Raw genomic sequence first — 24,973 nt, forward strand, 5'->3', positions numbered from 1 at the left:
ATGCCAAGTGAAATAAGCAGTCACAGAAGGACAAATACTGCATGTTTCCATTTATATGAGGGATCTAGAATAGTCAAATTCATAGAAACAAAGAATAGGATAGGAGTTGCTGGAGGCTGGGGGGAGGAGGAAGTGGGGTGTTGCTAATCACCAGGTATAAAATTTCAGTTATGCCAGATGAATAAATTCTAGAGATCTGCCGTACTACGTTGTGCCTACAGATAACGATACTGTACTGTATACTTAAAAAGCTGTTATGAGAGTAGATCTCATGTTAAGTGTTCTTACCACAATAAACATTTGAAAACATTAAAAAAAATTAAAAAGAGCTCATGAGGCAAATATGAGCTGTAAACAGTAGGGCAAGGAGACTGACGCAGCTTCTGGTCACCAGTAATACTCCTCACTCACTTGGAAAACCATCTTGGCAGAAACCGTTTGCTCTTAAACAATTAAAGAGCTTGTTGAAAATTATTCTTCTCCATCCCTCGAAGAGGGATCTCTGATTGGCACATGCTATTTATGGCAAAAACAGGATCAATCCCACAAAGATCTATTTGGCTTCCGCCACAGAGTAGGCGCTGGGTATGGACGAGAATAGAATAAGAGCAGCTCCTGCTCTGCTTGTAAGGCAGTGAAGCAGGGTGTTTAGGAGCAGGGACTCGGGCAGTCATGTCTGGATTCCGATATTGACTCTGCTGCCCGCTAACTGTGTGGCTGTGAGCAAGCTGTCTGATCTCTCTGTTCTCTGGAAAATGGGGATGATAATCTTCAGGGTGTTGCCCGAGTTAAAAGACAAGAGAATGCATTAAGTGCTTTGGACAATGCCTTCCACTGTACTGTTATCAATACTAAAAAATCCTCTAAGGTGATGTAAAAAGGATGGAGCTATAAGGATGGAGTGCACTGCCTCGCTCAGAAGGGAGCTCCTGGTACACTCGGCTGGGGGTAGGGACAGGGGAGGTTCCAGAAGAGGTGGCTTGACCTGGGCCTGGAAGGAGGTGTTTTAGGGCCAGGAAGAGAGAGACTCCAAGGATGGAGTCCAGGATTTCAAGCTTGAGTGACTGAGAGAGGGTTAATTCAACTAGGTCAGAGTGTGGAAGGAAATGCCCAGGGGCCTTGCTCTAGGGCAGGGCATCTCTCAGAGAGCTGGCTGTCCTCCAGCCTGAAGGGGCTCAGGGGCTAAGCACACGCTCAATCTGGGTAAGCCCCTCATCCAGTGAAGGTGGCCTCCGTGAGCATGAAGACCCCGAGACTGAGGATTTTGTATCTTTCCCTTAGGTTTGTTCCAAACGAGACTCTTCGCACCAAGATGGCCCGTGGGTTTGTGTTTGACTCGGGGGCATCAAGGAAAGGGGAACAGGGGAAGCCAACCTTAGCGGGTGGTGCCGAAGCAGAGGATGGAATGGGTGTCCCATGACGCTGAGAAAGGGCAGTTGGGGAGTCCTGGGGCTGCTGTCTGGCCACAGTGGGGCAGGAAGGCTGGATCTGGGCCACATGAGGACAGGGAGTGAGCAGGAGGGTTTGGGGCACCGCTGGCACATCTTGTTGGAAGGCTCGAGGCTTGACTTGGGATGTGTCTAGTGGGCAGCCAGAGATGCTGGCCTGGGGATGGTTCAGGGAGCTGGGATGACCTCAGGGCAGGGTGGGCCCTGTACATTTGGGGTCAGCCATCTGCACGGCCCCGGGGGAAGAGCCTAAACTCATCCAGCATAGAGAAAGGCAGCGGCAGTGATTTTGGCTTCTAGAAACGTCCTAGAGCTGGCTCAACCTGCTGTGGGACGTGGGTCAGGCCTGGGTATGCGTGTATGTGTCATAAGGTACAGGAGGCAGCAGCTGACTCTAAGAAATCAGGGGTCTCCCCATGTGGCCTCAAGCAGATAGTTTGGAACGCGGGGCGGTGGTTTCCTCTTTTACAAAATGGTGAAAACCATGGATCATTTATTTACCCTTCAAGTTTACCGTGAGCCTGGTGGGGTCTCTGTGAGTTTAATGCAACAAACAAGTGTGCGGCAGGGGAGGCTCCTTATTTCTGGTCTGTGCAGACCTCCTGGCACTTGCCGGATCTCACACCAGAAGGTTCGCACTACCTCAGGTGTTGTCAGAAGTGTCCCAGCAGCCAGGGCCAGGGCTCGGCTGTAGCCCTGCTTCCTGCTTGGGGGAGCAGGTGACAGCAACACCAGGAGGTGCCCAGATCACGCAGAGGGAACATGTTGGGGCAATCCAGGTCACTGCCCTAGAACAGTGCTGCTCCCTGCCTTGAGGTGGGTGGTCAAGGGTGCGGGGCAGCTCAGGCAAGGATGAGAGGACTCCAAGAGGCCACCCGGGCCAGCCCCCTGCCTCCAAGAGGGCTACCTGCAAAGCATCCCAAAGGGATGCAAAAAGTATAGCCATCGCCTATCTTGGTACTTCAGTCTGAGCTGAGGACACTTTGAGAGTGAACTCAAGTTGGAAGAGGTCATTGTCTGAATCTGAGAAACAAGTCTGAATTCAAGTACATTTGTCAAGAAACATCTTTGGCTACGTGAAGTGGTAGAGGCTTACAGGGCCACAAAGCACCCAGGAGAGGCCTGCGTGCTCTGCTTTCGTGCAGATCCACGCAGTCTGGAATGAATGTGCTATTTTCCTATAAATGGATGCTTCAAAAACATCTACAGATACCCCCTCTTTTCTCTTAAACTGCTCTATTATCTTTCTTTCAGAAACACAAAAGTGTCTCTTGACCGCATACCTCCCCTTCAGCTGACAAGTTCTCTTTCCCTGCGGCCTTTCACAGAAACACTTCTCCAAAAACGTGTCCACACTCATGCCCTCACCTCCACCGACTCCCCAACGAGGCAAACGTAGCTTCTGTTCTCACTCCACTGATACCGTGGGGCCCCTCCTTGTTGCCAAACCCAGGCCTCTTCTCTGTCCTGGTCCCACTGATTCCCCAGAGGCTGTTCTTCTTGGGACCAGCATCTTGGGACCAGCTGCTGAGGGTGGGAGGGGACCAACACCTGTGAGGTGTGGGCTGGCCCCTCTGGACACGGGCTGTGATGATTGCGCCCTCCTGGCTTGTTTCCAGCCTCCCGGTCACTCCTTGTTCACCTCCCCTCCTCCATCTCACCACCCCCCCCCACCCCTGGGTGACCCCATCCAGTCCCCAGCACCAGGTACAGGTTGACACTTCACACAACGCTGAAGCCTGTGTCCCCAGGGATGGCCAACAGGCCACCCAAACTCTCAGTTTTCATCCACACTCTACTTGTTTCTCTTCCAGCTTCCCCATCCCAGGAAATGGTGTCAGCAGGGTGGTAGGTGATGACCCTACGTCACTTCCTTCCTTCTCTGTATCTCATGTCAGCAAGTCCTGTTGGTTCTAACTCAAAGATATAACTGGAATGCAACTGGCCCTCCCCCTCCTCACTCTCATGACTGTGCTTTGAGCCACCAGCCTCTCACTGGACACACCAATAGCCTCCACATTTGCCCTTCAATTCTATCCCTTGCGAGCTGCCAAGGGTGACCCTCCAAAGTGGATTATGATATCTGGTAGGGCAATCACCCCACTGACTTCTTGCTTCTTAAAAGTTTCTTTATTATCCTTATTTATTTCTTTATCAGAGGAAATTTAGAAGCAAATATATTTTAAAATAAATAATTCAATGGTAAACCAATCCAGTCCAAAGATCTATTCACTCAATATTTTCTGTAGATCTCCCTTCTGTAGGCAGTGTTCTAGAGTATGAATGACTGCAGTCTGAGTTCATAATACTTTCCTTTGGGGGATTATTTCCTTTTACGTAAACTCAATAAATAAAAACCTGGCTAGAGTAAACAAAAGCACTGGGAAGTTCCGTTTCTCTTAACCAAATGATTGATCACTTTAAATGGTACAAGCCTTGTAGCTTTCCTGGCGCATCAGAGATGGAGATGCGCGTTGTCAGCAGACAGGGCAGCGCCCACGCTCTCGGGCAGGGCCGGCAGAGACTTACCTCCCTGAGACAGGTGTAGATGGGGCAGACGAGCACGCGGAAGGGCTCGCCCGTGCTGCTGCGCATGGTGCCGAAGACCTCGCACAGGAAGGTGATGAAGCCCAGCCAGCGCTCCACGTCCTGCTGCTGCAGCTCCTCCCGCACTGTGAAGTCCTTCTGCGGAGGCACAAGAGACCGCGTCAACTGCACAGGAGCTGGGAGGGGCCCCGGGCACCACTCCGGTCTGCCGCGGTGCCTACTGGCTAAGGGCTAGGCCCGGGCAACTGGTAAACCCCATGATTTCCATGAGAAGGGCGATGGGTGACCCGTGGCTGGAGCATGAACGCTGAAGACTCACTTGTGGGCAGAAAGACCACCTTGACCTTTAGCCACAGCACCTCTTCTTCAGTGTCCCCAGATTGGGGGGCCCTACAGCCTTGCCTCACTGACCCAGATACTGAGGTGGAGGGAATGAGATAAAGGGGGAGATGACACCTTTCCAGTCATCACCTCCTCCATTCAACTCCCTGGGGGTAAACCATCTCCTTTGCTAACCTCCAAATCATGCCCCCACAGCAGTGAGGGTAACCACACACCCAGCAATGGGCATCTGAGGCCCATCTTGGCCCCAGCACTGGGCTAGAGACACAGCTACAACCCCCGCCAGCAAGTGGCCCAGAGCATAGAAGGAAAACTAGAGGCATTCATTCACTCATTCATTCATCCTCCTTAAAAATACCATTGCCCGACTGTGTGCCAGGCACTGCTCTAGGGGGTAAGATAAGACATGTTCATTCATTTTAGTTCATTCAGTTATGAATGAACTAAAAGCCATTGGAGAGTTCCAGGTAAAGGGACTTTGGGGAACTCAGAGGTAGGAGTTATTCCTTTCAACTGGAAATTGGCACCTTGGAAGAGCTAGGATTCTGACCTGAGAACCTGGGGGAATTTCAGGTGGAGCAATGACCACAGGTGAGGCACCAGGAAGATAACATGGAAGTTTGGGAGACAGGGAGGTCTTAGCCAACCTGTCCCCATTGTAGGTGGGTAGAGAGGAAAATGGGGGCAGGGCTGGGAAAGGAGGTTGGGGCTAGAGTGTGGATAATTGAAACCAGCCAAGGAGTCAGGTTCCATGTGATGGTTGGTAGGGAAGGTTTTGGGGGGTCATTGAAATGCCTTGGTCATACCTGTGCCCTTTTCAAGGTTAATATGGCATAGGTGTGGAGACCAGAAAGGAGGCCACTGCAAAGGTCCAGACAGAATGAAATAAAAACCTGAACTCTCTGGCGATTGAAAGATAAGAATCTGTGGTAGATTAGGTTATGTTCAGAAATTTCTTCCGCCTTTCCCCTGGTCTTTGGGTTTGACCTTGTGACTTGCTTCGGCCAGTAGAATGAGGCAGAACTGACACGGTGCCAGTCCTGATCCTGGTCCTTAAGAGGCCTTAAGTATTTACGCTTACTCTCCTGTGCTGCTTCCATCATTGTGAGAAGACCATCCGTGGGGTGGCCCAATGGTCCCAGGAGGAGGATGAATTACTTTTCCTGCTGCCCCAGACCCTGCAGAGGGTGCTGTACTGCGGGCCTTGAAGTCATGAAACTTTGGGTAGTTCTATCCTCATTAACTTCTCTTTATCCCACTATATCTTTATGTGGTCAGAGCAGGGGCAGGCATTACCATTCCCATTTTAGAATGGGGGAACTGAGGTACAAGAGCTGGAAAGACTTGACCAAGGTCACCAGTACAAGAACTTGAATGAGAACCTAAGCCCTTCCATTGCTCTCTGCTCTGAGCTGAACGTTCTCAGCCCTGGTTGCTCAGTGGAGTCACCTGGAGGAACTCCGAAGCTACTGATGCCTGGACTTCACCCAGAGAGGCTTGTGTCATTGGCCAGGGTGAGGCCAAGACACTGGTATATTTTGAAAGCTCCCCAGGTGATTCCAATGTACAACCATGGTTGAGAACAACTCTAGACCTTTATAAAGTGCCAGCTCAGGCATTAAAATGGTGCTCCTGTATCAGTGCCTGAGACGCCCTTTCTCTCTCTCCCATAAAAATACCCGTGAGGGCGGACATAAGCCCCACAGCAACACCGAGAAGGAAGATTACAGTTCACTGCAGACGCCTTATCATTGACTAAAATGCTGTCGTTGAGAAGTTCTGGTTGTCCAAAGCTGCTTGGCCCCCTACCCGTAAGGCAGGGGTGAGATGGGGAGGGAGCTCAAGCTTAAGCCCTCCCTCTGTCTGCCGCTGGCTCGTAGGCAAAGAGCCTGTAACTGTTAACAAGCCCCCGTGCCTGTGCACTACGGCAGCTCCCATCAATACTGCTCTTATTCTAGTCATTGCAGATTCGGGGCAGAAGGAGGTGAGGTGGTTCCCTGAGTCCTCAGAGGCACAGTGTTCTCAGGCAAAGCACTCTGGGAAGGAAAAGTCTCAGGGCAATGCAAACCAGTGACTGGAGTTTTTTTAAAAAATGATTACATCTGACCACAGAACTACAGCTTGACTCAGTTTCCTCCTGATAATCAGTGGCATTGAGAGAGGATTCTGTTTTGGGCTAGTAGAACTCACTAGAAGACTGAAGGCCTGCTAAATATGGGATATTGAATTTGGGATGTGCACATGAAACCACCAGCTTCAGGTCTGAGGGGAGACTCTACTATTACCTCAGCAGACACTGAGCAACTCTAAGGATGATCTGCACAGCTAACACCAAAACCAAACCCAGCCTTTCTCATTCAAGGGTAAGGGAGGAGAAAAGAACTATGGCATCTGTGGAAAAATCCTGCACCGCAGAATAGGGGAGCATTATCTTGAAGATCTGATGGAAATGCATAACTCTGAAAATGTCAACTACAATAAAGCAAAGACAAATAAAATAAAAAACCCAACTACAAACATGTGGGATTGTACGTCTGTTAAGAACAACAACATAGATTCTGTGACATGTGATTAGTTAAAAAAAACCTTAGGTTGAGATGAAGTGTGAGACTGGAAATGGGGATAGGAGAGAACCAAAGGAAGTCAGAAATCCACAGCAAAATGAAATGTGAATTGGAGGCAATAAAGGATAGAATGGATACTGCAGAAAAAGTGATAATATGAGACAGACTTGGAAAATGACTAGAGAGCTGAAGACAAAGCCATAGATTAAAAAAAGAAAGAAGAAAAAGGATAGAGAAGACAGAGAGTGGACATGAATTATAGAGGTTTTCAAAAGGACATCAGAATACAACAAAGGGACCCGAGAGAGAAACTTAAAGTTGAAAACAAACAAAACAAAACAACAAAAAAAAGAGCTGACTCTTCAGGCAAAAAGTGTTCACAGTGTTCCAGAGCCCCACTATTTATACTTAGCAGGAGAATTTTCTTTTTTTTTAATTTCAAGGAAAAGGAAAAATTCTAAAAACAGCTTTGAAGGAAAAAAAACCCCTAGGTTTCTTACAAAGGAACAAAAATATGGTTGGCCTTATACTTTTATAATTGATGCTAAAATTCAGAGACACTGAGGCAACATCTTCATATATTTGAGGTGAAAAGAACACACCTAGCTATGAGTGAAAGCAAGACAAAGACATTTTACACAAGCAGATTTTTTAAAAATCCCACCCACATGCTTATCTTTAAAAGAATTAAATGGTGCAGCTGCTATGGAAAATAGTATAGTGATTCCTTAAAAAATTAAAAATAAAATTATCAATATGATCCAATAGTTCCACTTCTGGGGATATATACAAAAGAACTGAAAGCAGGATCTTGAAGAGATACTTGCACACCCATGTTCAAAGGAGCACCATTCATAATAGCCAAGAGGTGAAATCTACTCAAGTGTCCACTGACAGAGGAATGGATGAACAAAATGTAGTATGTGCATACAATGGAATATTATTAAATCTTAGAATATTCTGATACATGCTACAACATGGGTGAACCCTAAGGACATTATGCTAGGTGAAATAAACCAGTTGCAAAAAGGACATCAGAATACACAGAACAAAGGGACCGAGAGAATCATCATCATACTGTATGATTCCACTTATATAGGTATCCAGAGTAGTCAGATTCATAGAAACAGAAAGTAGAATGATGGTCGCCAGAGGCTGGGGAGACAGGGCAATGAGTTGTTGTTTAATGGATTAGAATTTTGGTTTTATAAGATGAAAAAGTTTTGGAGATTGATTACATAACAATGTGACTATACTTAACATGACTAAACTGTACACTTAGAAAATGGTTGAGTTGATAAACTTATGCTTTTTTAAAACACAATTAAAAATAACTTAAAAATCAAAAACTTTCTTGAATGCATGCTCCAGCCAAAAAAAATTTACTACTCAACTCTGAGAAAATCATGGTATAGAAGCACCAGAAGTGAAAACTTGAAACCAGGTAGATTTATGAAGTTAAATCAAAATAAGTAATTATAATTTTGTTTATAAGATTGAGTCAAAATCCAGAAATAATCCTCGAGAGAGAAGATATTTAATAAATAAATGTAATCTGAATAAGAATTTCATAGTAGTAGTAACCTAATAATCCAAGATTAAATTACTTTAGACTGATGAATACTGGTGGGAGAAGGGGAGAAGACTTGTAAAGCACACAAAATTTCATAATTTAGACCATAAAGATTCACAGGTTATTGCTTCTTTCTTAAGTTTGATAAATAGAGAAATAGACATTAAAGTGTGCTTTTAAAAATATTAAAACATGGGACTTCCCTGGTGGCACAGTGGTTAAGAATCTGCCTGCCCAATGCATGGGACACGGGTTTGAGCCCTGGTCTGGGAAGATCCCACATGCCGCGGAACAACTAAGCCCATGCGCCACAACTACTAAGCCTGCGCTCTAGAGCCCGTGAGCCACAACTACTGAGCCCCTGCACCACAACTACTGAAGCCCACACGCCTAGAGCCTGTGCTCCACAACAAGAGAAGCCACTGCAATGAGAAGCCTGTGTACTGCAACAAAGAGTAGCCCCCGCTCACTGCAACTAGAGAAAGCCCGCGCGCAGCAACGAAGACCCAATGCAGCCAAAAAATAAATAAAATTAAAAAAAAAATTAAAACACTAGTAGCCATTAATAGATATAAAATAAAAGTAAAACACAGTAAAATCAAAGTAGTTTTCAAGATAACATTCATTAAGTAAAATAAAAATTATTTATATAGATAAAAATACAATCCATAATAGATAACATATATACTGTATAGCACAGACTCAAACTACATAAAACAAAAGCTATTAAAACATAAGAAGAAGATAGAAAAATAGTATTGGAAAGTGAAATCACTAGTATTCTTTTGCTGATTAAATGAACAAAAAATGTATTACTTAGATGACTTAAATAGTGTAATGAATAAGACAAAATTGAAACAAACCTCATTATAAGCTGTGATTCTACTACATATGTCAGAATACAGAAACTGTACAGGTTACATACTTGGACTAAGAATTAAGAACAATTTTAAAAATAGCCAATTACTTGTTTAAAAGGCATTCTCCTAAAGAAAGATGGAATGAAGATGTAATCAAATATATACTAATAGATTATTTAGGAAATAAAGAGCTGTAAAAACTTGTGTGATGTGGTCAAAGCTATAATGAAAGGTAAATTTATAGCCTTAACTATTTTGGCTATTTAAAAAGGAAGCAAAGGAACTTCCCTGGTGGAACAGTGGTTTAGAATCCGCCTGCCAATGCAGGGGACAGGGGTTCGAGTCCTGGTCCGGGAAGATCCCACATGCCATGGAGCAACTAAGCCCGTGCACCACAACTACTGAGCCTGTGCTCTAGAGCCTGCAAGCCACAACTACTGAGCTCACGCACCACAACTACTGAAGCCTGTGCGCCTAGAGCCCATGCTCCCCAACAAGAGAAGCTACCGCAAGGAGAAGCCTGCGCACTGCAACGAACAGTAGCCCCTGCTTGCTGCAACTAGAGAAAGCCCACACAGCAATGAAGACCCAATGCAGCCAAAAATAAAAAATAAATAAATTTATTAAAGAAATAAAAAATAAAAAAATTAAAAGGAAGCAAATATATCCTCTAAACTGACTACTGAGTGCTTGAAATGTGCCTCTAAAAAACTGAGATGTGCTGTCTGTGTAAAATAGACATTAGTTTTTAAAGACATAGTATGGAAAAAAGAATGTAAAATGTCTAATATTTTAGAAATACTGATTACATGTTGAAATTCTGAATATATTGGGTATAGTACAATACAATATTAAATTTAAAAGTACATATGTGGGTCATGTTATACTTCTATTGAACAGTGTTAATTTGTATGTTCAACTCAAAAAACTTAGAAAACCACCAATAACTAAGGAAATACATGAAAGGACAAAATACAGAAATTAATTAATTAGAAAATAAAGAAAGGAAATTATATATAAAAACAAGAAAGCAGAAATAGAAATAAAATTAGAAATATGATGCTCAACATTGCTAATTATTAGAGAAATGCAAATTAAAACTACAATGAGGTATCACCTCACACCAATGAGAATGGCCATCATCAAAAAGTCTACAAATAATAAATGCTGGAGAGGGTGTGGAGAAAAAGGAACCCTCCTACACTGTTGGTGGGAATGTAAATTGGTACATCCACTGTGGAGAACAGTATGGAGGTTACTTAAAAAACTAAAAATAGAGCTACCATATGATCCAGCAATCCCACTCCTTGGCATATATTTGGAGAAAACTAGATACATGCACCCCAGTGTTCATTGCAACACTATTTACAATAGCCAAGATATGGAAGCAACCTAAATGTCCATCGACAGATGAATGGATAAAGAAGATGTGGTATATTTATACAATGGAATATTACTCAGCCATAAGAAAATGAAATAATGCCATCTGCAGCAACATGGATGGACCTAGAGATTATCATATGAAGTGAAGTAAGCCAGACAGAGAAAGACAAATGTCATATGATATTGCTTATATGTGGAATCTAAAAAAAAAAAAAAAAATGGATACAAATGAACTTATATACAAAACAGAAATAGACCCACAGACATAAGAAACTTATGGTTACCAAAAAGGAAAGGAGGGGCGGGATAAATTAGGAGTTTGGGATTAACATAAACACACTACTATATACAAAATAGATAACCAACAAGGACCTACTGTGTAGCACAGGGAACTATACTCAGTATTTTATAATAACCCATAAGGGACAAGAATCTGAAAAAATATATATATGTATAACTGAATCACTTTGTTGTACACCCGAAACTAACACAGCATTGTAAATCAACTATACTTCAATAAAAAAACTGCAATGACTAAAAATAAAAAATAATAAAAATAAAAAAGAAATATGAACAATATATGTAAACAGATATGGAGTAGATTAAAAAGCACAATAAAAACTATTTACCACTCTATGATGATGATTTTGGAAAAAATGATGAAATAGGTTTTTTTTAGAAAATAAATATCACCAAACTTTACTGAAAAAATAAATTAAAAGCCAGAAAATCATAAAATGAAAAGTTCTGAATTACATATTATAAGGAGGTCTCTAAATTTATGACTCTTGTAGGTAAGTTGATTCACATTTTCAAAAAATTAGATATCTGCTCTGCTATGTAAACTGGTCCAGAACACAGAAAAAATAAGCTTTTCCTGTTCCTTATTACCAAAATCTCATAATGATAGTAAATTACAAATAAGGAAGTCTATGGGCTAATCTTTCTAATGTGAGTAGACATAAAAGTCCTAAATGAACTACTAACAAATAGATACATTATAACCAAGTAGATTTTATCCCAGAAAGGCAAGGATGATATAGTATCAGTACATCTATAAACATAATATCAATAGGCCTGATTAAAAAACAGCGGCAACATCCATGACCCTTGGAAGGAAAGAGGTAAAATGATTTGATAAGATTATATATGTGAAAAACCCAAGAGAACTCTCTAATAAAGATCAGAATTAACAAGAGAGTTTAGTAACTAATTAATAGTATTTAGATGTAAACTTAATATACAAAAATCAACAGCTTTTTTATGACAGAATTAACCAGTGAGACATTTTAATGCACAAAAGCTCATTTAGTAAGCAATAAAAGTTCTTAAATGACATTATTAAGAAATGTGTGATTTCTATGAAGAAAATTGCAAAACTGAACAGAGAAATTTAAGAGAAAGTCTTAAACAAGTGAAGAAACACATAATATTCCTTAATGGGTAGACAGCACTGAAAAGATGGTAATTTTCCTTGAAATAATTCACAAGTTTAACACCAATTTGTACTCCATATTCCAACGGGAATGTTTTGGAGGGAAAGGGGAAATGGAGACTTGAAAAAAACCATCCTAAAAGTAACTTGAAAGAATAATAGGGAAAAAGCTAAAAACAAAATAGAACAAAATTGGAAAGAGTTATATTACTTTCACCTATCCTAAAGCTTTAATAATTAAAAGGGTGTGGAACTGACATAAGAATGAATAGCTAGATCAGATAGCCTAGAAACAAATTTGGCATCCATAAGGGTTTATCACATGGCCCCTAGAGAACCACAAATCAGTAGCAAAGGAAGCATTATTCACTCAAGCAATGATGCAGAAACAGCTGTCTACGTCGGGGTGGGTGTGGGGTGGAGTGGATAATTTAGAGTCTCCTTTCACACTGGCCCCTAAAATGAATTCCAGATGAAATAAAGAGGTAAATGTTAAAGAAAAAAAAAAAAAAAAAAAGGACAAACCATGAGAACTTGAAGAAAATTAAAGTATTTATCGAATTTCTGGATGGAGAAGGGCCTTCTAAATTAAAACAAGAAGAATGCATCAAAAATCGAAATATTATAAACACACTTAGAAGGCAATGGATACACCAGGAAAAATATCTGCAATAAATGTGACAAAAGGTAATGGTCTTAATGTTTAAGTAGCTTGTTCAAATTGATATTAAAAGTACTAAATCCCTCATGGACAAAACAGGAAAGGGCATTAAAAGATAATTCATATGTGAAAACATAAATTGCTGACAAATATATAAAAAGAAATTAAATCTCAGTAGCTATCAAATGAATGAAAATATCATTTTTTCCCACCTTCTATGTTAGCAAAGCTTAAAAACCAGTAATTGTCATTGCTGGTAAAGATGAAGTGAGACAGGCACTCTCATAATATGAGTCATGTAAACTGGTATCACTTTCCTGAAAAAAATCTTAAAATAAGCCTTTGGGGACTTCCCTGGTGGTGCAGTGGTTAAGAAGCCGCCTGACAACGCAGGGGACACGGGTTGGAGCCCTGGTCCGGGAAGATCCCACGTGCTGCGGAGCAACCAAGCCTGTGCACCACAACTACTAAGCCTGTGCTCTAGAGCCCGCAAGCCACAACTACTGGGTCCATGTGCCACAACTACTGAAGCCCGCGCGCCTAGAGCCTGTGCTCCGCAACAAGAGAAGCCACCGCAATGAGAAGCCCACGCACCGCAACAAAGAGTAGCCCCCGCTAGCCGCAACTAGAGAAAGCCCGTGCGCAGCAACGAAGACCTAATGCAGCCAAAAAAAAAAAAAGCCTTTCAAGTGTTCTTATTGTTTGATCCAGTAATTGCACTTCTGGATAATTATCATAAGGAAATAATTTAAAATAACAGGAAAAATAAGCTTAATACACACAAAAATTCAACAACTTAAGCATCCAACAATAGGGGAATGATTAAGTAAATGATGATTCATGGACCCATTAAAATTACGTTTATGAGAAGTTTATAACAGCTTGGGAAAATGGCTGTGTAATGCTAAGTGAAAAAAACAAAAGCAGGGACTTCCCTGATGGCGCAGTGGTTAAGAATCCGCCTGCCAATGCAGGGCACATGGGTTTGTGCCCTGGTCCAGGAAGATCCCACATGCCACGGAGCAACTAAGCCCGTGCTCCACAACTACTGAGGCTGTGCTCTAGAGCCCATGAGCCACAACTACCGAGCCCGCGTCCCACAACTACTGAAGCCCGTGCACCTAGAGCCCGTGCTCCGCAGCAAGAGAAGCCACCACAATGAGAAGCCCGCGTACCACAACGAAGAGTAGCCCCCGCTCGCTGCAACTAGAGAAAGCCCGAGCGCAGCAACGAAGACCCAATGCAGCCAAAAATAAATAAATAAATAAATTAATTAATTAAAAAAAAAAGAAAAAGTAAACTTGCAAATATTATATAATCTCGCCCATGAATAAAAACAAATTTTTTTATATAAGGAAAAAGATGAGAAATATCCAAAGTGTTAACAGTAGTCGTTTCTCAATAGTGGAATTATGGATGACCTTTATTTTTTACTTTTTATTATTTTCTGAATTTCCCCACTTTTCTGAGAACGTTTCATTTTATAGTCAGAAAAACAGTTACTTAAAAAGAAACTGGCAGATCGTGACCCTTTCCCTTGATTTTTTTGATTAGGACATCGGAACTCTTGGAGTGACCTGCCAGCTAGTGGTGATTCTCACTACAAGGGTGGGGAAGTGGGTTGTGAACTTGCCCAGCCCAGCGGCCACCAAAAGCCAGCCTATGTGTCTCTTCTGGGCGCATACGTTGTAGGTTGCCCACTTCTCCTCTGGAACAAGGAGCTCTTTTTTGCCAACTGAAACCAGCCATCCCCTGGGTCTCCAGCTCTGCCTTCAACCTCAGCCTTTTGCATCCAGAACCAGCAAGGGGCCTCAGATTGGTGGCAGCCATTTCAAAGACTGGTATTTGGCTCCAGGTTCTCATCTGACTGGCAGGCTCCCTCTCAGCAACCCCTAGTGCCTTTCCCCAAACTTTAAGGTTACCATTTAAGCCTCGTTTCCTGCCTAAAACTATTTATTGACGTACTGCTATTTCCTGCACCGGCCACATCAATAAGCCCTGAAAGCCATTCAGTGTCTCAGGTTTCTCAAGGCATTCTGGGAAATTCTTCCCTGCTCTGGATAACCACATGAACTCTGGCATGATAGAGTCCTGTGGTCAAGCCAAAAACAGCTGCATACAGGCAAAGGGGGAACCCCCCCACCGGGCGGCCAGCGGCTGCAGCAGGGAGATGGTGCCCTGAGAGACGGGCGGCATTAGGGCACAAGGATCTTAGTGTATTCTGAAGCTTCCTGAAGTAGACGGCAGCCCCACCAATCCCTGCAAACTCACCATCATTTCCTTCTCCTAAAACAAATGACCAAGGGAAATTTGCCCATCCACATTCTACATCCCTGGTGACTCTGGTTTGTTTCTGTGCAGAGAGGTAGCTGCTGCTGCGATGTCCCCAGTGCGGAGGAGAAAGTGCCCTTTTATTTACTGCTGGCAGGAAGTTTCTTTTTCCTTGAGAAGTCACGATGAAACGTGAGAGGGGTGGGTCCTGGGGAGCTGGTGACAGCCCACCAGCAATGAGTTGATCCCAGTCCTTCCCCCAGGCCACTGGTTGGAGGGCTTAAAAAGAGTATTTGCCAGAATTCTTTATACTGGCAAGAGGAAAGTTGTTTTCAAATAGAAGGTACTCTGTTTTTTATTCGGCGCAAACTTTCCCTTCCTTCAGGTTTTTGCTCCCATGTTGGCTCCTCAGGGGGGCCTCCCCTAACTGCCTCTCTAAGATAGCAGCCCCCAGGGCTCATCGTCTGGCTCTGCTCTATTTTCCTCCTAGCCTTTATCATCTGTATCAGGTCCTGTATTTGTTGATGATCTGACCCTTCACTAGAAAGAAAGTTTCCCTAGGTCTGGAGTCTTGTTGTCTTATCCATTGCCACGTCCCCTAGAATGGTACCTGGCTCATAGCAGGCATTTGGTGAACATGTGGGTAAAGATTCCATGCTAAGTGATCAGACAGCTCTTCTTTAAGAGGCCAACCTGTTCAGAGGGAACAGGCTGCCACCATTCTTTTCTTTTCTTTTCTTTTTCTTTCCTGAGTGCTTTTTTTTTTTTTAAATACATCTTTATTGGAGTATAATTGCTTTACAATGTTGTATTAGTTTCTGCCATACAACAAAGTGAATCAGCTATATGCACACACATACCTCCATATCCCCTCCCTCTTGAGCCTCCCTCCCACCCTCCCTATCCTACTCCTCTAGGTGGTCACAAAGCACCGAGCTGATCTCCCCGTCTTATGCAGCAGCCTCCCACCAGCCATCCATTTTACATTTGGTAGTGCATGTATGTCAATGCTACTCTCTCACTACGTCCCAGCTTCCCCTTCCCCCGTGTCCTCAAGTCTGTTCTCAACGTCTGCATCTTTATTCCTGCCCTGCCACTAGGTTCATTAGTACCATTTTTCTAGATTCCATATATATGTATTAGCATATGGTATTTGTTTTCCTCTTTCTGACTTACTTCACTTTGTACGACAGACTCTAGGTCCATCCACCTTACTACAAATAACTCAATTTCATTTCTTTTTATGGCTGAGTAATATTCCATTGTATATATGTGCCACATCTTCTTTATCCATTCGTCTGTCGATGGACACTTAGGTTGTTTCCATGTCCTCGCTATTGTAAATAGTGCTGCAATGAACATTGTGGTACATGTAACTTTTTGAATTATGGTTTTCTCTGGGTATATGCCCAGTAGTGGGATTGTTGGGTCGTATGGTAGTTCTATTTTTAGTTTTTTAAGGAATCTTCATACTGTTCTCCATAGTGGCTGTATCAATTTACATTCCCACCAACAGTGCAAAGCTGCTCAACATCACTAATCATTAGAGAAATGCAAATCAATACCACAATGAGGTATCACCTCACACCAGTCAAAATAGCCATCATCAAAAAATCTAGAAACAATAAATGCTGGAGAGGGCGTGGAGAAAAGGAACCCTCCTACCATTCTTTTCTTAATTTAAGACTTGAGAGGACAGAGCCAGTATGTTTGCCAGGATCCACCTTTTCTTTCATTTGTGGCTGTTATTTCACTCCCCAGACGTATTCTTCCCAACTGCTCTGTGCCAGTCCTGGTCCAGTCTGTCTCGTAGCATTTGTTTCACTTTTGTGGGTAACATTTTTGTCACAGGGTGAGGTTTCTTTGCTTATTTGGGACTTTTTTTCCCCCCTTTCAAGGTTGCGTCAAGTAAGCCCATGCCATTCTGTAGAGTCGCCCTTTGCGACAGGGTCATCTGTGGTTTTCACCTGGCTACTCTCCCGCCTTGGGCCTCCCCTTCAGTCACCTGGCCCCTCAGTGCTGCTTGCTGCAGCCATCAAAGCCCACCTGCACGCTCCCCTCCTCACTTCCCCCCCCTCCTCTGTCCTCCTCTCTCAGCCCAGGGCCTGCTTGCCCGCCCCCAGTGGGTAGAAATAGGCCCTGGGTAGCTCCTGGGAAGTTCCTGTCCTGCCCAGTCATTATCATCTGGGGGGACCCCAGGGCAGGAGCTTCCACCTCACAGAAGGTGATATGGTCCTTTCTTGGCACCTGGTCACAGGGGCAGAGGCAGGAGCGTTCCCAGGCTGATGGCTGGTCTGGAGGGGAAACTGCAGACACTATGGCAGATCAATCTCCCCTGGCCTGAGAGAGAACCCTGAATGTGCCATTTCCTGTCCTTTCCTGGGACCTTTGGGCTCCATGAGACACCTCTGTACCCTTATGAAAGAAGGATTCAGGGATGGGAAGCTACCTCAAGTTGGTTTCTGTGACTTAGGACCAAAAAGAACTGATCAGAATGACAGTTGGCCCCTCCTCTGTGAGGGAAGAGTGGCTGCCAGCCAGGGGATGAAATGGGCCCGAGTCGGAAAGGAGGGTGGGCTGAGGCTGGGTGGGCATCCTTCCAGCAGAGCCTGGCGTCAGGAGAGGAGGAGAGGGGAGAATGGGCTAGCTGGCCGGCACCTGTGTCTTGGATGGTCCTCCCTGGTGGCAGCCCATGCCCTGCCTCTCACACCCCCACTTGGGGCAGCAGGAAGGAAGGATCGCCCAAGTCTTGGCATCACTCTGACTGGGTCAGACAGACCTCCTTGGCGTCAAACAGTGACGTGTGCAATGGATCTGGCACACACAGTAGGTGTTTAACAAGTGGCAGAGAGACCTCCTGGTTATTGTGTCCTGAGTCATTCTGTCTACCAAAGCCGGCCCCAGACCTGGCCACCCTCTCCTTCTGGCAGGCTGTGTGTGCGGCCCCAGCCAGGGGGTGTATGGCCAGGCTGCACTCACAGCTGGCCATCACGGCCACATCTGTGTGGCCACAGCTGCCAGTCTTTGCTCAGTCCTGCTGGGCCCTGAGGCCTGGCCCTGGGGATTCAGGTGTACCTCTACTCTGGAACAGTGGGACTCTGACCTGCAGGTCACTTTGGCTTGGCCAATAGTTTGCGGCAGGCCTGCATCTTGTCTGCAGAAGGAAGGCACCCCAGAGGCCGGTGTGAGGATGAGACTACAGCTTCCGCCCTGGGACCGGTTGCTTACTTTGGGTTCTGATGTCCACTGGGCCCTGCCTTTGGGCATGTCCTTACCCTTCCCACTCCAGGCTGGACCTTTCCCTGAGTAGCCTTGACCTCCACAGGCCATGGCCCAGACACCCAACCGTATGATGCCAAAGCCCTGGTCACTCCACTGCTTCCCTCTGTTCTGCCCCTGGACACTGTTAGATGGCATTCTTGGCTGGACAGAAACCCTCTCCAACTAGTTAAAGCACACAGGGCCTGAACTGGTTTATGTGGCAGGGGTGGAAGGGGGTGGTCCCCAAGAACATAGCTGGTCCACAGGGCTCAAACAATGACAGAGCTGGTCCTCCCTGCTCTTGCTTCTGCCTGTCTTAGCTTCGTGCATGTTGACAACTTTGTCTCCTGCCTGGGTCTCCCTTTGCAATGGCAAAGATGGCCGTCAGTAGTTCCCAGTCTCTATCATGACCCCTCTTTCCTGTGCCCAACCCACAAATCTCAGGGAAGGATTCTGATTGGCCCTGCTCATCAGATGACCATCCCTCAGACCAATCACGGTGGATGTGGAGATGGGGTTCCCTGATTTGCCAGACCCAAGTCACATGGCCAACTCTGTGGCTGGGCAATGTGGGGCCCTGTGACAGATCCCCAGACCACAGACAGAGACAACAGCTGCCCACTGCAAACACAGAGCCTGGCCTGGAACCATGAGCATGGCCTTCACCAGTGCCTGAAACTCTCCCGAGCATCATGTCAAATTCCCCATGTGCTGGTTGTGACTGCTGCCCTTTGAGTCCCACCCAAAAGAATAAAGAGAGAGTAACATTATTGGTATAATCTTGAATCTGCTCTAGTAAACATACATGAACGTCATGCCCCAAATGCTGGCCCTTTATTATTATTAATAAACAAAGCACTGGAGACTTTCTCTGTGACTGATGGACACCAAGGCTGAGAATGCGTTCTCCCTGGCACTTGGCTCTAGGTGAAGGGAACACACTGTGGCTGGGAACTGCCATCAGCCACTTCCAGTTTAATCTAGAATATTCTGGAGACATTTTTCAAGCTTCCCAGGGTGTGAGCAAAATCTGGGTTGGCAAAATTAGGTCAGGTAGGCTCAGCTCTGCTGATCCGTAGGAGGCGCGGGGTAGTGGCGCTGGGGTGCAGTGAAAAGAAGCTGAGAAGTTGGGCTGATTCAGTGGGAATTCTGTCTCGCACTTATGCAGGCACGAAGCCTCATTCTCAGGCAAGGGGGAGCCAGCACCTGCTGTGGCTGTGGCCTTGAAATGCCCTCAAAAGAGGCTGGAAGGAAAACTCTGAGCGGGAAGAGAGGGCCGGACTGCCTGACAGGACTACAGGTGGCTGAGCAGGAATGCCTGCAAACAGGGTGTCACAGGGTTCACTTAGCCTCAGGAAGACACCTCCAGGTACCACTTCCCAGGTACGGGTGAGTCAGAGCGCTTGAGTCCACAGACCTAGGGCAGCCCTCGGTAACCAGACACTCAGCAGACTCTGCAGTGCTGGCGCCCTGGCCTCCCCTGGCCTCATCTGTCCCTTGCGGCCTGATGTTGTTGTAATAGTACCACCACACATTTACATAACAATTTTCTTTCCCAAGCACTTCCCACAAACATTGCCACCTCTGCCCTACACAGCATCTTACGCTGGAGGAAGAGATCCTGGGATCTGATCATCCTTCCGAGGCTGGTAGGGCTGGAACCCAGGCCTCTAGTTCTGCTTCTGCTGTTCTTTCTCCCCCAAAGGCATCCTGTTTGAAAAGACCCACTTGTACATAGGACAGCTGCCTGCCTCTGCCCTGCACTTCCCTGCAGGTCCCCCCGGATGACAGGGCCCAGCTGTTGACTCTGCAGAACTGGGATTCCTCCTTGCCTGGCTGCTGTCCTGCCCAGAGAGTGGCCATGGGCTTGGAGGCAGGTATCCACCAGGGTCTGGCCACGGCCCAGGCAGGTCTCATCCGTTATGCAGAGCTCCGTGTGGGGAGGGTGGGGAGTGGGCTGGGGGCGTGCTCACCATGGCCTCAGCTTGAGGAACTGCAAAATAAAGGGCAACGAGTCTAGTTTGGGCAGGGCATCGTGTGACTGTCAGGCCGGTCTGTGAAAAATCTGCCTCAGTGTCCTCATCTGTAAAATGGAAAGAGACTATTTGACCTGCACAGGGTCAATGCGGTGATGGAGTGATGAAATAGATGTGAAAACCCAGGGGAAAAGCCGTGAGTCCCCTGAATAGAACAGGGGCAATGCCCACAGCCTGCAATTTGAGAAACAAGGCACACAGGGGACAAATGTCTTGTCCAGGGTTTTCTGTGGGAGGAAAGTGGGAGCTGGGGCCAGAGCCCAGCTTATCCAGCTTTCTGGAGATTCCTAGAGTCTGCTCCCAGAGTTTCTGCCCGGACCAGGTTCTACCAGGAGAGTCAGGCCACCTCGTCCAGGCAGAAACGCTGTCCAGGATCCCACTGTTCCATGCCAGGCCCACAGGCCACGCTCTGGAAGCAACTGGAAACTGAAGACTTGTGAAATCCTGCTTTCAGTGAGCAGCCACATTACTTTTGAAACTGTCTGGAAGGCTAGCGATAAAAATAGATGATCACACAGGCATTATTAAACTATTTATAGAATTTGAGAAAACCCCTTGAATTGCTCACGAAAAGATTTGGCCTATAATGGGGATTCCAGAATGACTCAGCCTGAAGCCCAAATCCACCCGCGACTTTGAACTTTGCCACAGATGAAGTCTTCAAAAGTCACATTAACATTTATGGGGCATTATCCCTCAGGGAAGCTGTAATGGTCGGGGGGGCACACATCTTTTATCAATCTGTATCCCAAAATGTTTACCAGACGACAGTTAAGCAACAGCTATAGGTGGGGCACGCAGCGAGAGCTGGGGCAGAGGAGAAGGCCTTGAGGTCCAGTGGGCTCAGGGAAGGCCAAAATTTGCATGTGTGAAATGGGGATCCTGGCTCCTGCCCTACCTCTGGAGACCGTATGGGGATATGGATGTGGCAGCGATCGTCACGCCTGGTATCTTTTGCAAAGATGTGGATGGAAGCTGTTGGATGGAAGCTGTTCGCATCAGGCTCTGTCTGAACAGGCCCCGCTGTTGCAACATGCCATTTCCTTTGGTCCTACCCATCTGGACTTGATGTCTGCTCTGTGCTCAGCACTGCAGGGGTTGGGGTGGCCCCGAAGGAAGCACTCAGGCTCTCTCGATGAGCCGAGAGCTCCAGGCCACAGACCAGATGGGGCCTCATGTTGTTCCAAGGAGCCTCGGGCCAACTCTGGGGGTGGGTGACGGGGGGTCGGGTGGGCAGGCTCCGAACGCCTTGGTTCCAGGCAGAGCCCCTCTGCTGGATCTGTTTCACATGGTGGAGGATATGCCCAAAATCGAGTTTGGAAAAAACAACTCTGCTGCTAAAAATGTTTGAAAACCACTGGTGTGTCAAGAGTATGCACCATGGCCTCTAAGCCAGACAGGCCTGGATCATCAGACTCCTACCCAGCCCTCAGACCTCGGCAAACCCCAAGACCTCCCACAGTCTCACATTCTCCATGCGGGAAAGGGTAACAGGGCTAGACACAGCAAGAATGAAAACTGCCTGGCCGGGGAGAGACTCAATAGATGTTGGGCTCCTCCTCGCTTCCTTGGCCTTCCCCAGTTAGGGCTCAAGGACCTCCATGGCAGGTGTGATCTGTCTGACTTCCCACCCCTTGGCCACCCTAGAAAGGGAAGTTTCCTAGGGAAAATGGTAGATGCTAAGATGGGAAGCTCATCCTGCCCTTATTCATGTTTCCATTCATATTAAGGTGGATGGAAGGAAGGAATGATTCCTCATCAATACAGGATCCAACATGACCCAAGACAGAAGAGGGACCTCTGAGATCAGAAAGGGTATGTTATCCTTACTAAGAAATCATCTAGTGGGAAGACCAGAAGACTTGCCTTTTTTGGGGCTATGTGACTTTGGGCAAGTTATTCACCTCATTGGGCCTCAGTTTGGTCATCCGCAAAATGAAGCCAAGTATACTTGTCCATCAGGCCCATGAGTGGTGGTGAAGATTGAATAAGGCAATGGGCATGCAATCACCTGGTGAGCTGAGAGTGCTCTACAAGACTGGGTGGTTGGTCCTCATGGATGGACCAGCAACGGTCCACCAGCCCCTTAAAGTCCAGCTTGGTCCTGACCTTGCACTAGGTAGTTGGCTCAATAGACCCTTCCTGAATTGATTCACGTGATCAAGAGCTGCTGGCCACCACTGGTCACTTTCCCAGTTGCTGACCAGGCACCTCCTGTCAAGCCACACGCTGGATGGTGGAGGAGGCGCCATCTGCTACAGTGGGCTTGCCTAATCTCCGCACACTGGACATTTTGGACTGGATTATTCTTTTTTGCGGGGGGTGTCTTGTGCACTGTAGGTCTCTACCCACTCGATGCCGGTCAAAGTCCCCACCCTCGCTCATAGCTGTAGCATAGCAAAATCACCCGCAGCTGAGAGCCACTGCCTGGAGCGATCCCTTGCACACTCCTGCTCCCACTGGGGCAACTTATTAGGACCCAGCAAGATGCAGAGGTCCTTGAATAACACTGGGAAACAAAGCAGTGAGGGGCTCCATCTAGTGTAAGGCCTATGAGGGGGCACCCCTGCAACTGTCTTTAGAAACCTTCTAGGGGCTGCATAGGACACACACCTGCGCGCCAAGCAGCTACTTCACTGGGCTCAGAATGGAGCTCGCGCTAACTCAGCAGACACCACAGCGGCGTGTATAACCTGCCCCTGCACCCAGTCCGCAGACTGTGGCCATTTCCCCTCTTGTGGATTATAGATACAGAATGATGGTTTAAAGAAAAGCATGGGTCCTTATGTGTGAGGATTCAAAGCCCCAAGAGGGTAAAAATAAAGTTTGGGCTCTGGCACTGACAGCTCTGTGCTTGGGTTGTGATGTCAGCTCTGTGAGCAAATTATCTTTCATCAGTCTGACTGTATTTTTAAATGTGAACAGCTTAGCACACTTAACGCTACTTATTTGGGGGTGCCTTGGACAACAGATAATTCAACTGCGTTTACCAGATGACACTGACAAATACTTCCCACGCCTGTGTCCCCAGATAAAAATAACGCCAGCTTGCTCACAGGTCTGCAGAAAGAAAGGGCAGGAAGCCGGAGGTACCAGTCGTGTCTGGCACCTCCCTGCCACGCCAGCCCCTGGTGGCGCTGGCTCTGCTGCAGGCAGAGGAAGGGTTACCCAGGTGACATGTGATGTTCTGACTGTGTGAGAGGAGTGGAGAGGGCCTGGTGCAGTGTCCCTTCACAGGCCACCGGCTCTGCCTGCCACAGAAGGCTCTGCTTCCTTAGCAAACATCCAAGGAGAGTGCAGAGAGCACTGTGTGAGCTTGGGCAATCACCTGGCCTTGCTGAGTCCCATCTGGAGAATGGGTTCATACAACATGCCCTACTACCTGTCATAGATACTGCGAGATCCAGATGCCTGAATCCTGTCCCATAGGGTAGAGGACGGCTGCAGACCTAGAAGCATGGGCCTCTGTGGAGTGAGCCCAAAGGCCCCTCTGTGCCTTACAGCATTTCCCCTGCAACCAGCATGCGTGGTGCCTGAGGGTGCCCCATCCACACTGCACCTTTAGGATAAGACTTTGTTTCTCCAGCAACCCCCCAGTCAAACCACAGGGTAAAACATCAACTACAAATCACACTGGCACAGTTCAACTGATCAGAAACTTGCCCTTCTATGAGAAAAACCAGACTTAAGACAGGTGGGATCTGAAGGGAAGAAAATTAGGGAGAGTTTAGAAAATTAGGGGTAGCACCATGGGAAATCAGCTATAGGGTGACTGATCACAGGAGGCCCTGGAGTCTATGGGGGACTTTGACAAGGATATCGGGGACTCAGGCCAGGAAGGCTGTCGGTGCAGGCTGCTGACATGGCCCTTTTTACTCTGGGCTGGGCACATCTGACTCCAGCTTCAGAGAAAAGCTTGGACAGTGTACAGGATGGCCCTAAGGAAGCTGTAGGTCTCTAACTCAGAATTCCCATTGCACAAGTATCTCTAGAGCACTTACGAATATTCCAGAAGCCATGAGTACGTAAGAGAGGCGAGCCTGTTCTAATTCTAGGTTCTGCTCCCCAGTCAGCCTCGGGGTGGCTGCAGGGTGCACATGTCCAAGTGTGCAGGGCAGGATGCATGGGCGTCACTGCAAGGTCAGATATGGTCGCTTCCTTAGGATAATGTTCACGTTGATAAGCTGCTTTCTGTTCTAACCACCTCCAGCAAGTCCCCTCTTCCTGTGCATAAACCCTCACTGATCCAAAGGCTAAAAAAAAGGCTGAGTGTGGAAACGTTTGCCATTTTCAAAAGTGGTCCCTCAGTAGGTGTTTCCCTCCTCTGCCCTAAGCCTGCCATTCCAGCACCAGCGCGTGAAAGATGGTGCCAGGCTTAGTTCTGTGGATGGCAAAGAAGTCGGCTTTCCCAAGGCATGGATGGTTAAGGTTCCTTCCTTTTGGGGGGAAAATAATTCAATTTTCCATAAGCATTAAACTCTGACACAAAGAGAGAGGGTCTGAAGTTCTTCCGCACACAGAATTCTGAGTCATCAAGCAAGTGACAAAAAAGAAGGGGTGCATACTCAAGTGCAGAACCCCATTCTGGGGAT

At 46.3% G+C, this 24,973-nt stretch overlaps 1 protein-coding gene across 5 annotated transcripts in view; it reads right to left on the reverse strand.

Moving 5' to 3' along the window:
• Nucleotides 1–24,973, reverse strand: part of CTIF (cap binding complex dependent translation initiation factor) — a 311,678-nt gene that overhangs the window by 36,419 nt on the left and 250,286 nt on the right. For all 5 annotated transcript variants that reach the window (XM_061170212.1, XM_061170211.1, XM_061170208.1 and 2 more), the window contains one exon: nucleotides 3,978–4,133. In XM_061170212.1, the coding sequence (XP_061026195.1) occupies nucleotides 3,978–4,133 (156 nt within the window). The remainder of the gene's footprint in view (nucleotides 1–3,977; nucleotides 4,134–24,973) is intronic.

The sequence above is a fragment of the Eubalaena glacialis genome, chromosome 15 (assembly GCF_028564815.1).
Source record: "Eubalaena glacialis isolate mEubGla1 chromosome 15, mEubGla1.1.hap2.+ XY, whole genome shotgun sequence".
NCBI lineage: Eukaryota > Metazoa > Chordata > Mammalia > Artiodactyla > Balaenidae > Eubalaena > Eubalaena glacialis.